General features: G+C 35.6%; 2 protein-coding genes across 5 annotated transcripts in view; one reads left to right on the top strand and one right to left on the bottom strand.

Annotated features, from left to right (window-relative positions):
- LOC123544928 (xanthine dehydrogenase/oxidase-like) overlaps positions 1-4,673 on the top strand; it is a 102,429-nt gene extending 97,756 nt beyond the window's left edge. For both annotated transcript variants that reach the window (XM_053540232.1, XM_053540225.1), the window contains exon 33: positions 426-4,673. In XM_053540232.1, the coding sequence (XP_053396207.1) occupies positions 426-476 (51 nt within the window). In that variant the 3' untranslated portion in view covers positions 477-4,673. The remainder of the gene's footprint in view (positions 1-425) is intronic.
- An 896-nt stretch (positions 4,674-5,569) lies between these two features.
- Positions 5,570-16,427, bottom strand: LOC123544931 (L-xylulose reductase-like). Of its 3 annotated transcripts, none has more exons than XM_045331092.2 (8): positions 16,293-16,427; positions 10,788-10,863; positions 9,781-9,878; positions 9,266-9,420; positions 9,062-9,104; positions 7,800-7,964; positions 7,354-7,471; positions 5,570-6,069 (listed from the first exon to the last, which is right to left on the bottom strand). In XM_045331092.2, exons 1-8 carry the CDS (start codon positions 16,359-16,361, stop codon positions 5,960-5,962), a joined length of 834 nt encoding a protein of 277 aa, XP_045187027.2. In that variant the 5' UTR covers positions 16,362-16,427; the 3' UTR covers positions 5,570-5,959. The 3 variants fall into 3 exon arrangements, with proteins under 3 accessions (XP_045187027.2, XP_045187029.2, XP_045187028.2); XM_045331094.2 differs by lacking the exon at positions 16,293-16,427 and adding an exon at positions 11,018-11,043; XM_045331093.2 differs by lacking the exon at positions 16,293-16,427 and adding an exon at positions 11,013-11,033.
- Between the last annotated feature and the right edge of the window lie 741 nt (positions 16,428-17,168).

Here is a 17,168-nt window from a genome sequence, read left to right as displayed (position 1 = left end):
TAGTTTATGATATTTGAGCCGCACCATGAGAAAACCAACATGGTGCATTTGCGATCAGCATGAATCCAGACCAGCCCGCGCATCCGCACAGAGTGGTCAGGATCAATGCTGTTCGCTTTAAAAGCCTTTTGCAATTAGAGAAACCGTTAGCAAACAGCATGGATCCTGACCAGACTGCATGGATGCACAGGCTGGTCTGGATCCATGCTGGTCGCAAGTGCACTATGTTGGTTTTCCCATGGTGCGGCTCATTTATGTAATACGGTATGATTTTAATCCATGAAAAATCTTCGGTAGCAACTTTATATTATGTTTGTTGTGGATGTACACACATCAAGAAACATGTACATGTATTTTATGTTTACTTTTCATACAATCATATGTGTTGTGGCAAGTAAGTAAGCAGCAAGCATTTATAATTTCAGTTCCCAAAGGCCAAAGAAGGCACCTTCACTCCATGGTTTGTTGAGTTGTAGATCCAGCTGCAGCTAGTGATACTTTAATAACATATAAACCGCAGCAGCTGTGTCCGCATCAGTTGAAATACTCCCTATGTGATCACCTACGCAAAGTTGCAGTTTGCAGCTAATTGGTGCAAAGGGTTGTATATGTTCTAAATTCAGTTGCTTAACCATTTAACTGTTTATCACTTCTGTGATACATTTGAGATTGACCTTCCGAAGAATTGTACAGATGTTGATACAGGGCATTATGTGATTCCAGTATTTTTGTTGGTTTTGTTTAGTACCCTGTCATAGTATTATTATTGTTATAATATAGTTCATGTTTTTTATGTAATTCTGCTTAATTGCTCAAGTACCAGTCATGAAAAAGGGCTTATTAGTTAATTTTTGACACAGCACCATGTAAAAATGCTTGTAATGCATTTGGTTGTATTTGTCTTTCTGTTCCAACTCATCAGCTGTTTTTATTGTTATCTGAGTTATAGCTACTCGATATTTTGTTAGGTCTGAAGTTATTTTTGTAGTAGGTTGTCATTATGTCTGAAAGAATATGTTTAATTTTTCTATAGTTTGATATATAAAGGTATATCACACATGTGTTAAAATTGTTAGTTCAAACAAAAATCGAATTTTCATTGGAATGTATTGTCACATCTAATGACAAGTTCTTGTTAATCTGTTTTATTTCTTTTGGGCAAATGTTTAGACAAGGTTTGTAAATTTAGCAAGACAAAGCACATTTCCTGAAAGCTAGGCTCTGAAATTGATATTATGCATTATAACTACATGTAGGTAAATATTATACCAAGATTTGTGATATTATGGTGTTATTCATTCTAGAATTTGATATAAATATTCAGAGGGTATATATTGGGTCTGGTATTGCAGATTGGATATTAACTTTCATTGATAATCGGACATTATATTATCCAGAAAAGGATAGCACTAAGCAGTGTATACTATTACAATGACTTTATACCATATAGCTATGCTACTTGGAAAAAACATTTAATTAAGAAAATTCAATTACTGCTGCTTTCAGTACTTCTCATCCAGTAATTTACTGGATGGGAGGAGACTTATTGCAGGGCATCAGTCAATTAATATTGCTGTCACAGCTATGAAGGATAATATTTTGTGGGCATTTTGCATTTGTTAAGTAGCAAATAAAATGTTACACATAACAATTTAATATTATGATATCAATTTCTTTAGTAACCTGTTTAAAAACATGAACTGTTGTTAAACAATATGTCATGAAGATTGACAGAATTTAAGACATTGATAACAAATACAATGTAATTAGAATGTAACAAAACTCTTGAAGCATGAATGCTTCTGCTATACAATTGTTTGTTAATTAATGTCTTCATGTCTTCATGTCTTCATGATGAAAAAGTGTAAAGCAGAACCATGTTTTAAAGAACATTATATTACTTGTAGGAACAGACAGTAGTGCAGTAGTTTTTTTAGACGTTAACAGTTATAAAAGCAGTCATCTAGTCTGTGTGTTTCCATGTTTTCAATTAAATGTTTAGTTAATTACATAACATGAAAATGAAAAGCTCAGGACAAATGTAAAGTAATTTAAATATGTTTATATGTTTAATCTAGCTATTTATGAAAATGGTAAATCTTGCTTGGAGAAATATAACTCCAGTATGATGTATTTTAGCAATATGGAAGTTTTGAAAAATTATTGTTTTAAATTGCAAAGTTTAAAATGAGTAGAAATTAATGTTTAAAAATGGCAAAATTGTTTTTTCAAAGCATGTCCATGAAGATCCTCACAAAATAAGTTGATAAATTTATGCTGGGTGATTATAACTGTTGATGTTCAGTAGAAAAACATAATTGAGCTGCGCCATGAGAAAACCAACATAGTGGCTTTGCGACCAGCATGGATCCAGACCAGCCTGTGCATCTGCGCAGTCTGGTCAGGATCCATGCTGTTCGCTTTCAAAGCCTATTGCAATTAGAGAAACCATTAGCGAACAGCATGGATCCTGACCAGACTGCGCGGATGCACAGGCTAGTCTCGAGCCATGCTAGTCGCAAAGCCACTATGTTGGTTTTCTCATGGCGTGGCTCATATGATATTGTGGTGTTCAATTAAATAAAAATAGCTTGCAAGTCAGCACAATTATGATATTTATTATGACATTGTTGGAAATATTTATTTGTAATGAAATGTGTAATTGTGAAGGATTGATTTCAAATTTTGAGGTATACATTAGACAATGAAATTATTAATTATAAATGAAGTTATTAAGCTACTATTTATGCTATAAGGCACAACGATATTTTATATTGTTATTACATTGTACTATCCTTATAGGGTATAATATTGTTATTCCACTCAGTGCAAAGTTATTATTAGTCATTATAATCTGAAATATGAAAAGCGGTCGGAAACAGGGAAATTTAATGTATCTATTAAATAGACTCGAGGATTTTAAAATGCCTCATCCATATGACTTCATTTTAAGACTTGCAACTTGCCTTCAAATATTTTGAATCATTAAATCTGATCGATATGGTGGTTTCTTTGGCAATACATGTACTTGCCACCTATGAACTTATAGCTCATGCTGTTTACATGTTGCGTCATACAAAATTCACAGCACGTTTTGCAAATATTATTTGAAACCGATTACAGTCCGGTAATATCAATCATCCAGTTTTATGGGGAGAGCAACCGAAATTATACTGGATAAGGTGTGGCTTTAGGGATTCACGATTGACATCGTCAAGGGAACAGCTTAAATTATGTTAGCGTCACCAACTTTGGCGTTTTGTAATGAACAAGTCTTCTTTTCTATGAAAAAAAACTTGTTTGATTATGTATGTTTTAACAGTGTAACTATTTAAACGGATCTTTGGTATTCTTCCCGATGACGGCAATCGAGTATTTATATATTCAAATATGAGCATCAGGAGGGATGGTCAAGCTTCGTTTAGCTTAGGAAAATTTCCCCATTTTAGCTCAACTATTCGAAGAATATGGAGAGTTGTACTACTCACTCCGTCGTCGGCGTTGGATAAAGTTTTATAAAATTGTAATATCTTGTATACCATCGAAGATATTTACATCCAACTTGGAACACTTGTTTAGTATAACAGTCTCTGCCTGAAGGCAAAAGTATATACCTCTTTGTCAGTATTTTGGCTGAATTATGACCTGTTTTGGATTTGTAATTGGTTCAGATTTCGTACAAGTCCATGTTTTGTAAAAACTATTTGACATGTGGCTTTAAAACTTTGAACACTTGTTTATTAGAACAGTCTCTACCTGTAGGCAAGAGTACATAACTCTGTCAGTTATTTTGGCTGAATTATGGCCCTTTTTGGACTTGGAAATTGGTTCAGTTTTCGTACAAGTTAATGTTTTGTCAAAACTATTTGACATGTGGCTTTGAAACTTTGAACACTTGTTTATCATCATGATCTCCATCTGTAGGCAAGAATACATAACTCTGTCAACTATTTTGGTTGAATTATGGCCCATTTTGGACTATGGCCCTTTTTGAAAATTTTTCATAACAGTCCATATTTTGCCTACCCTGTTTGTCATATGGCTTTGAAACTTTGACCACTTGTTTACCATCAAAATCTACATATGGAGGCATGACTACATAACTAGGACTAGGACTTTAACTCAGTTATGGCCCTTTTTTGACATAGAAATTTGTTAAGTTTCACATACCATTCCATATTTTGTCTAAACTGTTAGATATATGACTGAAACACTTGAACACTTGCTTACCTTCATGGTCACAAATTGCCATACATGTATAGTGCAACGCTTATCCAGTTCCACAAATACAGGTACATTGTCTTATTTATTTTTCTTCTTTTGTATGAAAATCTCTGGTAACATTTTGACCCCATACTACCATCAATTCTTCGAATATTGGAGCGCGCTGTCAACAGACAGCTCTTGTTTTATGCATATTCTCAAAATATATGCATTATGAAAATCTTATTGGATCAAGTCTTTCAAGTACTTAGATTAGGGGTTTGTAAACTCCTTAAATGCAAGCTTAAGCATTTCATAGGTTCATTCCATCCTTTATGAGGATGGAGAGCGAGTGTAAACCAGTGAACTCGCATATATATTTTATAAGGGAGAGAAATATTTTGTAGTACCATTATACCATTATGTATTAAATAGATTACATATTACAAATAAAATGTATGAAATCATTATTTTGTCTGCTATTGCTTTGTTGTCAGGTAATAGGTAAATTTCTGTTTCCGCATAATTTATGGCTTGATAGTTAAAAATTATAAATAGCAGAAACATGTTTTAAACACCCGTTAAATACATCATTTATGTTCCGATATGCCCAGTATGTGAAATAGTAGACATAGTACCGTAGCAATATTTCATGGTTGTTAAATCTGATTTTGTTTATTTAATTATTAGCGTCTGTCGGACATTGAGGCCGTTGTAGCTGGTGTAACACCGAACATTCCACAAAATGAATTTCTTATAAGCCATTTCCATACAGTATAAACCAAAAAGCTAAGCAGAATTTAGAATCTATGCAAGTACCTGGTAGGTCACTGTACACAGCCAGTGATATCACGATTTTTAACGCGCAGAAATCAGCAGGCAACCATGATTGTAAGCGCTGTTATTGCCGTTGGGATGTACGCGGTATCGTGTTTTATTAAGTCTACACACTAGTGCCACGCTGTGTGTCTCCGGTTCATGGTACCGCTGGCGTTGTTACTCGTTACACCTGCTGCTATGCATGCAACATCATTAGGAGTGATGAAAGTATCGCAGAGTTGTATGAATTTGTAGTAGTAACTAATTCTGAAGGAAGTAGTTGATCAACCGGAAAAGTCTTCGTTTGTCTGAAACGACCTTTTCACGTCGTAAAACGTCTCTTGAGGACCATTGCTTCAAGCAGTTAGTAAAGACACCAGCAGCTGTATTCCATTACCACAGATATGAATAATCTTTAAAGTAGAACCATTGTGAAGTAGATTATTCCCCATGTATAGTTATGACCTATTTCTGTCGATGACTTGTGCCTTCTCTGCGACATCTATGCGCTGGGGAAGTGAGAGAAACCAATGCCTAGTGTCTACAACGATTTTGAACCGACATTATTATTGATTAGCATGTATTATTAAAAACGAAATAACTGTCGAGATATTTGTGCCATGCCAATTTGTTGAAATTACTCGTGAGACAGTATTACTGCTATTACCTCATACTCCAAATGCGCATCTGTTGTAAAACAAAAAAAAAAATATGGAACACCTCTTTCTGAAACATGTAAGTTTGGCGTTGTTGTTTCCTCATTTGTGGCATTATATACTCTGTAATACTTCACTGCACAATCAGTACTGGAACTTTTATGTTTATTTGTCATTTTGTTTTATTTATTTTGTGATTATGTGAAGAACATAAACTTTACAATGTTAAAGAGTATTTAGTCAAACAGGGCTTTGCTTGAAAATGAGTAGTCTGTTGCAGATTATATATAGCTGTTGATCATGCCACCATCCACAGGTAATATTACTCCATTTATCATAGCAGATTTCTCACTCAGCAGGTATATTGTGGCATTCACAATGTCTTCTATCTCTGAAAATTATAAAAAGTTAGTTTATGCTGCCGTCAAATTCACGTATCTAGAAACGTACATTCATTAAACCAATAATGTCATATATCCGAACAAGTGTAGTAATGTGATATACTTTTGTTCCGGGCATTTGCGAAATGTTCTACTAATGTTCGTGAAACTTGGGATATGAAGGGGCCAGCGTTAGACTGGTATACTCTAGCATTTCTTATAAACATGTCCGATATTGAAATATGCGTCGATATAAACTTTTCTGAGATAAAACATTTTTATTCGTGTATATATAGAGGCTGTAATATTTGTATATTCTTGCAGCGCTTACATTGCTCCTTCGTGAGCAATACCTATAAATATGTTTTCAGGTATGTTGCTGTTTACATTTGTTTGACTGTTACTGTTGTTACCAATCAAAATGCATTTGAAAGGCAACCACAGCAACAGTTCGGCAAATTGATAACAGATGATGCTGCTCAGACGTTTCATAGGGAGAGGGTAATTGTAATAAAACCGATATAATAGGAGACTGTGAAGGGTTACACCCCGAAGACAGAAACAGACGACACGGGCAATAAGCAGGTGACCGAGTTATAACGGTCAGTACCATTAGGATTGGATCATATAAAATGCGTTGCGGCTAGCCAATTTCATACAACGGATTGACCATTACCTCAATGTATCCACCTTTAATTGATAATCCGAACTGTTTGGTAAAATTTTAAATATGTTTACTTTAAAATAACTTCTCTCATAATCTGTAGTCAAATAGTTTAAAATATCGTTGTCATGAATTTATTCGAAACGTTTGAGGGTTAACGTGTGTAAAATTCGAATGATCTTACAATTTTAATAATGCTCATTTTAATGCTTGAAAAGGATTTGAAAATTTCCAGGACTTCCCTTTTTGCATGCTTCGTCTGTAAATCTAACACGATGTGAATTAATGTGATTTAATTATTACAAACAATCCCAAAAATATCATTTCAGTCGCCAAACCTCTGTCAAGTGTATAAGAGAAACACTAAATTTTGTTGAAATAAAAAATCAAATTAAATAAACATCGTTTGAGAAATATCAGTAACAGAACAAATTCAATAAAATACACACTTTTGTAGCAAAAAAAAACAAAAAAAAAAAAAAACAAAGACAAATATCAAACAGGGAATGCCATGTACCAAAAACGCAGCCTCCCCAAAACGAAACCCACAGCACGCAGACAAGCCATACTGTTTTGAAAATAACAAACTGTGCAACCATGTTGCTTGGCAATGAATATGAATGTAATAAACCTGCAAAACGGCGAACTGGTATTCTTGCAAGTGCAGCAGCCTTTATTTCTGGGTCGCTCCAACCTGATTTCCCCATCTCGGTCAACACCACTGTCGGATTGACACTGTTTACTCGAATCTAGAACAATTTGGGTTTTTTTATTATAGAAAAGCATAATTCTTGGCATGCAGTTACCATGCTATGACTCCTTACGGCAATTAAATGGTATTTTCGACAGAAGAAATATCTTAACAGCAACGGTTTGAAAAAATAACTAGCGTATTCTCCTTCTCGTATGTCTTTGAAAATATTGCATTGACAGGCTGATACTATGATGAGAACAACAATACACTAAATTCGTATGAGTAAAATAAGTGTTGTTTTTTTTTAAATCGATTTGCGTCAAACTGAATTTCGAATTGAGGTTTGTTATAAATCTCGTAACAACAAGAACACACAGACTAACCTTTTCTGGTCCGAGTTCGTGTGCCAACGACATAGTAAGCATGTTTAGGGCAGCCTTTGACGAACCGTAGCAAGATCGGTTATTTGCTGCACGTATACCAGAAATACTCGATATGTTTACGACAGCTCCACCCGTCCCCCGTGACGCCATTCCTTGCGTAACAACCTGCATTATTTTACTTTGTACGGATAACCTTACACATGTAGTAAATAAAGTATGTATGCACGATTCCCCATCTGAAGCAATACTGCAAGTTTAGTTTTTATCTATAAAATATGACTTTCATTTATAACTAATAATCAGTTTCTTATTACCTTAAAATGAGGTGATTAATTTTGAACTTTATCTTGGAAGAAAGTTTACAATGTAACAAGAAAAGCAGATACCCGCTCAGTGGACGACAGCGGTTGTAGATTCTTATCCACACTCGTTTTAGGTCTGTTCTACGTGCATCTGTGATACTGACACATCATGAGTCGCAAAAATGTGTACAACAGTGCTCTATTTATGTCTCCCACCAGATAGTGGTGTGGGAGATATATTGATTTACTGCTGTCCGTGTGTGTGTCTGTCAGTCACAAATCTTGTCCGCGCTCTAAGTTGAACAGTTCTCACCCGATCTTCACTAAACTTTAACAAAATGTGTTTACCAATAAGTCCACGGCCAAGCTCGATAACAAGCCAAATCGCCCCAGACACTTAAGAATTATGGCCCTTGAATTACCGAAAGTTGGCCTTTTACTCTTGTCCGCGCTCTAAGTTGAACAACTCTTATCCGATCTTCACCAGACTTTTACAAAATGTGTTTACCAACATGTCCTCGGCCAAGTTCGATAACGAGCCAAATCGCTCCAGGCACTTCAGAATTACGGCCCTTGAAATACTGAAAATCGCTCTGTACAAACTTGTCCGCATTCTATGTTGAACATTTCTCATCCAATCTTCACCAAACATGAACAAAATGGGTTTGCCTCGGCCAGGTTCGATAACTAGCCAAATCGGTTCAGACACTTCAGAATTATGGCCCTTGAATTACCGAAAATCACTCTGTACACAGATGCCAGTGATACATGTATTGGTGCAAGACTGACTGAGATACATAACTATTTCAGATGATTAGGCAGTTGTGTGAGACATGCGCTTTTCTCAAAAGCAGCTCTAGTTTTTTTTTCATTTTCATGCAGTTTTCTTACTTATGCATCTATATTGACACAGCGCTCATTCCAGAAGATATAGAACAACTGCCATTAAGACTAACATACCTGTGTAATATTAAACGCTGCCCGGAAATTTATGTTGTGTTGCCTGAAACACGAAATAACAAAACAGAATATAACTTCAGACGGTTAATTGTTACAAAATATAAAAGGAAAAGTAGAATATACTTTGTTCGTGATTAACGATGTGATGAAAAGTTACTGGGATCTAGGTCTCTCATCTATATAGAAGTAAATGGCAAAACTTACTCGTCTAATTCTTCCTTTGTAACTTCAAAGAACGGAGTTCTTTTTATAACAGCAGCATTATTTACTAGCAGATCAATTGGTCCAATATCTTCAATAATTTTTCTTGTGATATCCCAGTCTGATATATCTAGCAGCCTTGTTTCAATTGAGGGTACCTATTTAAAATAGAGGATTTACCTTGGCAGTATGGAATTAAAAGCATACCATGTCCATTTGTCAAACGAAATAGAATCAGCAAAAAACTTAGTAAAAGTGCTGTAGTGTAACTGTGGTATGTTGGTAAAAATTACTAAATTTTATTACTCCATATACATGCTTAACTACACAAAACAATACACCAGTCAAACTGTGTGGGGAAGAGGGGTGTGTGTGTGGGGGGGGGGGGGGGGGGGGATACTACGTTAAATATATGTCAGCAAGGAATTATTCCTTGATGGAACTGTTTTTTTTTTTAAAAAGACGACCTGATCGTTTTAGGCGTATTCAATAAGAACAGAGTTAACACAGAATCATACTTCTTGTTTCAAGTTGTCTAAGTCTGACTGTGTTCTGCTTATCCCGTACACCTTTGCTCCCAGGTTATCTAGTTTCACTGCAATTGCTCTTCCGATACCTGTTTTTAATACAAATATTTACAAGTTGTAAACACAGACAGTATTGACAATAACAAAACTATCAATCGACTAAGTTTGGATTTAATGCAGAGTACGATCGTTCTTCAACTTACAAAAGATGGTTAAAGTTTTGTGTGCAACTTTCAATCAGTATCTCAGAAACAAACCAATATATTAAACTAAAACTTCATACAAGACTTTCCAGTCATCAAACAATATAACTAAGTTGGTCAAACTGTTTGTTGGATTTAATGTAAATTATAGACCTTTGATATAGAAAATATAGTTAAAGTTTTGCATGCAACTAACTACCAATGATACATATATAGAATTGAAACTTTACAGAAAGTCTCCTAGTTCTTATATCTACTTACATAATCTTCTTTGAACGGTTCTTTTTGGATAAGAAACTTTGGTCTGCGCGCAATTAGCTGTCAAGCGTTACACAATGTTTCAAAATCAATAGGAATACATGTCCTAACACATCCAAGTCAGAGAACTCTTCAACTTGTGTCTTTTTAGTTACAATACATTGTTAAATTACCGAGATCGAATTCATGACCCGCGATCTGGAAATCTGCGCTCTCCCTGTTGAGCTAAGCGGGCGGGCTAGAGTGAAGAATAAATATCACAACACAAGAGAGTTTATCTGAAAGGAGTAACTACACTTAATTAATTAAAAGCACACTAGAATATATCTATATTGAATTTTCGATAGATTCCGCCCCACCAGACAACAAATATGTACAAAAATGTACCTGATGTTAATAGTTATAGAATAAATAATCAGCATCAACGACTCTCATAAAATAAATTCCAATCCTTGCTGTAAAATAAGTTCAGAAAGTGCAAATAATTCAAAACTGTGAAGTACTGTGTGCCTTACTGGTAGTTATATCTTTTCTTACCTTTGCCAGCACCGGTAACAAGAGCTCGTTTGTCTTTGAATTCTTTATATTCCATCTTACATTTTTTTCTGTAGCTCTGAAATTCAAACGAAATTTACATGTAATACTAAAATCAGTGCTTACATCCAAATACCACATGAAAGCAAACCTGCGCCACGAGTGCTAAAGAAAAAGGTTATTTCACAGAGATGTTTATTTTTCTTGACATGCTAGTGAATGAATTACCCTACTTTATGATGTGCAATAGCATATTCATCTCGCTGTACTAATACCACTGTATCTAATATTGTGATATACCGTAGTGTTAAAAAGTTAACCTAATTTCATTATTCGTTATCTTGTTAACATTTTATACACCCGAAGGTTTATTTAGGCATGCAACACTAGCATTCATTTATCTCAAGTATATTACAAGGTAAAACTTAAGGGTGGTGGTTATCGCCGAAATTAGTAAATATACAACCCATGGATTGTGCAGTGCATTTTAACGATGTCTAGTCTAAAATTTCAGCCCATATTCAGTAACTTCTCAGTAACTTCTCATTCAATTCATTGTACATGAATTAAGATACCATTTAATACAAACCTTCATTCCATTTATTTGTACCCGAAACGTTACATTAAACAAGAGATCACAGAGTGATCTTGGCGCCCACCAATGTGCCATTTTTGAGTGTTCCAAATTTCAAGACTTACTGACTAGCTCAAGGTCAAATTTCATTTCCGTACACAACACTGTGCATGTGGTCCAAATTCGAAAGCTGTAGCTTGAGAAATGTGAAAGTAGGTCATTAGATCAATCTTAAGGTCAAAGTTTAATTCGGTACACAAAACTATGCAAGTGGTCCAAATTTGAAGGCTGTAGCTTGAGAAATGTGAAAGTAGGTCACTAAGTCAAAATCAAGGTCAAATTTCACTTCAGAAACAAATCTATGCATGTAGTCCAAAATTGAAGCCTGTACCTTCAAAAATGTGAAAGTAGGTCACTAGGTCAATGTAAAGGTCAAAGTTTGTTTTGGTACACAATCCTATTCATGTGGTCTAAATTTGAAGCCTGTAGCTACAGAAATGTGAAAGTAGGTCACTAGGTCAATCTTAAGGTCAAAGTTCATTTCGGTACACAAAACTATGCAAGTGGTCCAAATTTGAAGGCTGTAGCTTGAGAAATGTGAAAGTAGGTCACTAGGTCAAAATCAAGGTCAAATTTTATTTTGGAATACAGAACTATGCATGTGGTCCAAATTTGAAGCCTGTACCTTCAAAAATGTGAAAGTAGGTCACTAGGTCAATGTAAAGGTTAAAGTTTGTTTCGGTACATAAAACCATGCATGTGGTCCAAATTTGAAGGCTGTAGCTTGAGAAATGTGAAAGTAGGTCACTGGGTCAAAATCAATGTCAAATTTCATTTCGGAACACGAAATTATGCATGTGGTCCAAATTTGAAGCCTGTACCTTCAAAAATGTGAAAGTAGGTCACTAGGTCAATGTCAAGGTCAAAGTTTATATCAGTGCACAAAACTATGCATGTGGTCCAAATTTGAAGGTTGTAGCTACAGAAATGTGAAAGTAGGTCACAAGGTCAAAATCAAGGTCAACTCATGTCAAGGTTCATCTTGCCACTCAAAACCATACATGTGGTCCAAATTTGAATGTTGTAGGTTATTGACAAGAAGTTTTTAAAAGCTTTTCCCTATATAAGTCTATATGAACCATGTGACCCCAGGGCGGGGCCATATTTGACCCTAGGGGGATAATTTTAACAAACTTGGTAGAGAACCACCAGGCGATGCTACATTACAATATCAAAGCCCTAGGCTTTGTGGTTTGGACAAGAAGATTTTCAAAGTTTTTCCCTATATAAGTCTATGTAAACCATGTGACCCCTGGGGCGGGGCCATATTTGACCCTAGGGGGATAATTTGAACAATCTTAGTAGAAGACCACTAGATGATGTCACATACAAAATATCAAAGCCCTAGGCCCTGTGGTTTTGGACAAGAGGTTTTTCAAAGTTTTTCCCTATATAAGTCTATATAAACCATGTGACCCCCGTGCAGGGCCATATTAGACCCCAGGGAAATAATTTCAATCATCTTGGTAGAGGACCACTAGATGATGCTTCATACCAAATATCAAAGCCCTAGGCTCTGTGGTTTTGGCCAAGAAGGTTTTCAAAGTTTTTCCCTATATAAATCTATGTAAATTATAGAAATAAACAAAGGGTCATAACTTACTAAAATTTGTTGAACCATTCTGATTTTCAGGGGGACACAACTAGGGTACCAATACATCATTCTGACAAAGTTTGGTCAAAATCCCCCTGGTAGTTTCTGAGGAGATGCGATAACGAGAAATTGTTAACGGAAGGACGGACGGACGGACGGACGGACGGAAGGACGCCGGACCGCGGACGCAGAGTGATTTGAATAGCCCACCATCTGATGATGGTGGGCTAAAAAACTTGTTGCGATGCACCGAAATGTGAAACCGTCCGACAAGTCATAGTGTAAAATGAGATGAATCATTAAAATTAGACGCAATCTAATACATTTTGAAACCGCGTAGTTAAAACAGTGACATATTGAATGGTGTGCGAAATCAAGTCGGACCCTAACTCTTGACCTAATGGTCAGATTATGGTCTATAATCGGACCGAAAATAAATATCATACCTAGATATAAGCTTGACTGAGATTGCTTTAGAAAACTTTAAAATAGATGCTAAATAATAAACTAACTGTTGACGACGGACGGAAAACGGACAATCGACAATTCTCAGAGTTTACCATGCGCTTAGATAAGAGTGATGTAGTAAAATTTTGCGAAGGGAAAAAGATTATTGCTCATCAATAATACTATCAGTCAATGATGTGAAATTTTCAACTGACTAGTTTCATAGTGTGGCCCGGGTACGTTTCCAGAACAAAATAGGCAGATTCACTTTAAAGGTCTTCATAGTAAACCGGTTATTTATGATGTTTATAGATCTAACGATTTCCATGGACAGTAATTGTTGTGTGAAATAAATGAATCGATTTTCCCAGATTCGTGTTGACGGTCGTGTCTAAATTCTTACCCAAGGTACCGAAAGTAAGACGAAATGGAAACAGTCATCCGTCTACTTATAAGATTCAGCTTCAGATACGAAAAAAGTAAACGGTTACAAGACACTTTTCTCGCCAACACCATGTTCTTTTTGTTTTTCTTTGGTTGGATTTAACCTCGCACCGACACATGATAGGTCATATGGCGACTTTCCAGCTTTAATGGTGGAGGAAGACCCCAGGAGCCCCTCCGTGCATTATTTCATCACGAGCGGGCACATGGGTAGAACCACCGACCTTCCGTAAGCCAACTGGATGGCTTCCTCACATGAAGAATTTTCGTCTGTTCACATGCTAAATATATATATATATGCAATCTGGGCCAATTTGCCTTAAAATTTAATGTTCTGGATAAAAACGGAATCGGCAGTCTGAAAATGACACATGATGAAGTGCAAAGTTTGCTCTACTCTTCTCTGATAGCTCTCAAAACTGTATATTTTTCCGGCCGCAGGCCGGTATTGATTTCATCTTTACTTCCTGTTTATATCTTGGGTGAAGGTCATTTAACAACTTAATTAAACTGTACATTTTGACTGGTGGATGAAAAATTCCACAGGTTTCCAAATGGAATAGATAATATTTTCTTAAGAAGTGTGCAGGTGCTCTGAGCTGTATTGTTAGACAGTATAATCCGTTGCAATACTCCTATGGAAATAGCTCGTAAAACGTAATAAACCTGAATCCCTTGTGGCAGAGTCTACTCTTATACAGAATGATCTCGCTAAACGATTTACAGTCAATTTATCCCCTAGTCAACTCGTCCCCAATTTGGTCATTTCGTATCCTTTGACGATTTCAAAAATGGCTATTTTGCCCCCCCCCCGCCCCCCCCCCCCCCCCCCCACACACACCCTTCCTTTTTAGTCTTATTTTTTGTCAAAGTTTCCTAGATTATAATTAATATAATTATTATGTAAAATATTTATTCTGTAAAATAGAACATAAAAAAAAACATGAAAATTTTACTTTAAAAACTACATTTTGTTTTGCTTTATAAATACCTGATTTTATGTGAAAGTGCAGGGTGTATATACGTTTCGTAGCTTAAAGACGCGCCACACAATATATCCATTATTTTGTTTTATTTTCGTTTGTTTTGGGTTTAACGCCGTTTTTTAACATCATTTCAGTCATGTAACGGCGGGCAGTTAATCTAACCAGTGTTCCTGGATTCTGTACCAGCAACTAACTACCAACTTCCCCACATTAATTATCAGAGGTGGAGGACGAATGATTTCAGACACAATGTATTTTTTCAAATCGTCACGGAGAACATACGCCCCGCCCGGGGATCGAACTTGCGACCCCGCGATCCGTAGACCAACGGTCTCCCTACTGAGCTAAGCGGGCGGGCTTGTATTATTTTGTATTTCCATGATGGTAATTATACATGCTTTGCATAAAGAAAATGAGAAATAACAAGTATTTATTAAAATTGACAGTGACATATATAAGTCCAAGACAATGTGTTTAATGTCTAAATAGTAAATATATTATTAAATTAATGTAGTAGTGTGCACAGTGCTTGATGTATTAAGGTGAGTGTAGACAACACTTTGTTTTCAGTGTAAGATAATTATTATTCTATGTTTGTAAAACTAAACTAGCAAGAGAATGACTGAATAAGTTTGTAGATAAAGTTGTGAAAACACGAGAGGACCTAATTGTCCACCTGTCATCCTTTAGAACAGCTGTATTATGCCAGTATTATCAGAATGATTTGCACGAAGTTCATGTGGGAGGAAACAATTATATCACTAGGTCGTGGTGTGTCTTTAAAGTGCACATTGACTAATGCGGTCGTGCATCATTTTTAAAGATACTTTTTGTTTTGATTTTATTTTCGTACTAATTTCAACGCAAATTTGTGAAATTTTCAAATTTACTGTGTCCTTGTCCCCATTTAATTGTGAATATAATAGGAGTACATTACTTAGAGCAGCCACTAGGCTGATATAAATTCCAAAGACATAAATCTACACAACATACGAGTACTTCTTCATTTAGTTACGTTCTAGATTGAAGAGAATTGTGATGAATGGTGCTTTTGATAGCTACATAAAGGGAGATTACCCATCCTAGCCGCATGCTAAATAATGAGAACAGTTTTGTCCCTAGACGTAGTCAATTATAAGCATGTACACACTGAAGTATCATATTACATTATTACGACCTATTTTAACAGTGGATATATCATACGATGTTTTAAACAGTGGATATATCAATCAAGGAGGTGTTCACAAAAGAAAGTGAAGAAATATACTACCTATCCAGTTAACCAATACTTGGTTCATACTTTACTGAAATATTTTCTAAATAATTGAGGAACTGAAGCCGAGAGTCGTCTGTTTGATGCCTTAACCTTGTGACATTATTACACGATTCAGCACAATTCTAACCTGAACTTGATTTGAAGAGGTACATCCAATCAACATACGACGTTTCAGCATCATAATCCTTCCTGCCATTGTCTTTAAATCATAAAATCCAGGAAGTAGATTTGGTTAAGCTCATATTCCTTTTCCTAAAAGAAGAATATAAAGGGGAGGTTATAAATAGGCAATACATAAATCAGTATGAAACTATTTATGAAAGAACAACTATTGTTTTTATTTTATTTTGAAAACATTACTTTGTAGTAATATTTATAACTACAAGCCTCACAACTGAGGCCATCATTCGCAGAATATTAGCATGTGTTTCGGTCAAAAATTACAATGTTCCTCACATTTGCAAGGCTTCCAACGAAGATGTCTTGTATCATACTGAGAACGTAAATACATCCAAGAAATAAGAAACAAGCAGGTTATGACGGGACTGACTCACCTGACCATAACATTGAATGCTACACAATGTTTTTGTGCTCAACACTAGGATGCTACTGACTATGGCAAGCTTAAAGAAGTCCATCCAGTCACTCATTTCATGTTAGAGTGCTACAGATCAGATTTGATAAGGGAATACCGATCCAGAGATTTATGAAGAAAACAAGTAAATTCAGTGCATTGGTATCTCCCGCCGAACGGGGTAAGGATGCATAGTCTGCCTACAAAAAATGATGTTAAAAATAGATGCTAGTTTGGTTCAAATCTTTCAATCATTACTAAAGTACATAATTTCAACATAAGGTATTGATTAAAATACATTTTCTGTTTTCAGTAACACTGACCTTGAGCCAGTCAATACAAAATGCAACTGAACTGAATTAGTTTCTGCGGAAGATATCTATGAACAAAGTTTGGTCTATATGTCTCATTCCTAACTAAGGTTACAGT

The sequence above is a fragment of the Mercenaria mercenaria genome, chromosome 1, assembly GCF_021730395.1.
Source record: "Mercenaria mercenaria strain notata chromosome 1, MADL_Memer_1, whole genome shotgun sequence".
Taxonomy (NCBI): Eukaryota; Metazoa; Mollusca; class Bivalvia; order Venerida; family Veneridae; genus Mercenaria; species Mercenaria mercenaria.
The sequence above is the reverse complement of the archived record's forward strand: the minus strand, read 5'-3'. Positions and strand labels throughout refer to the sequence as shown.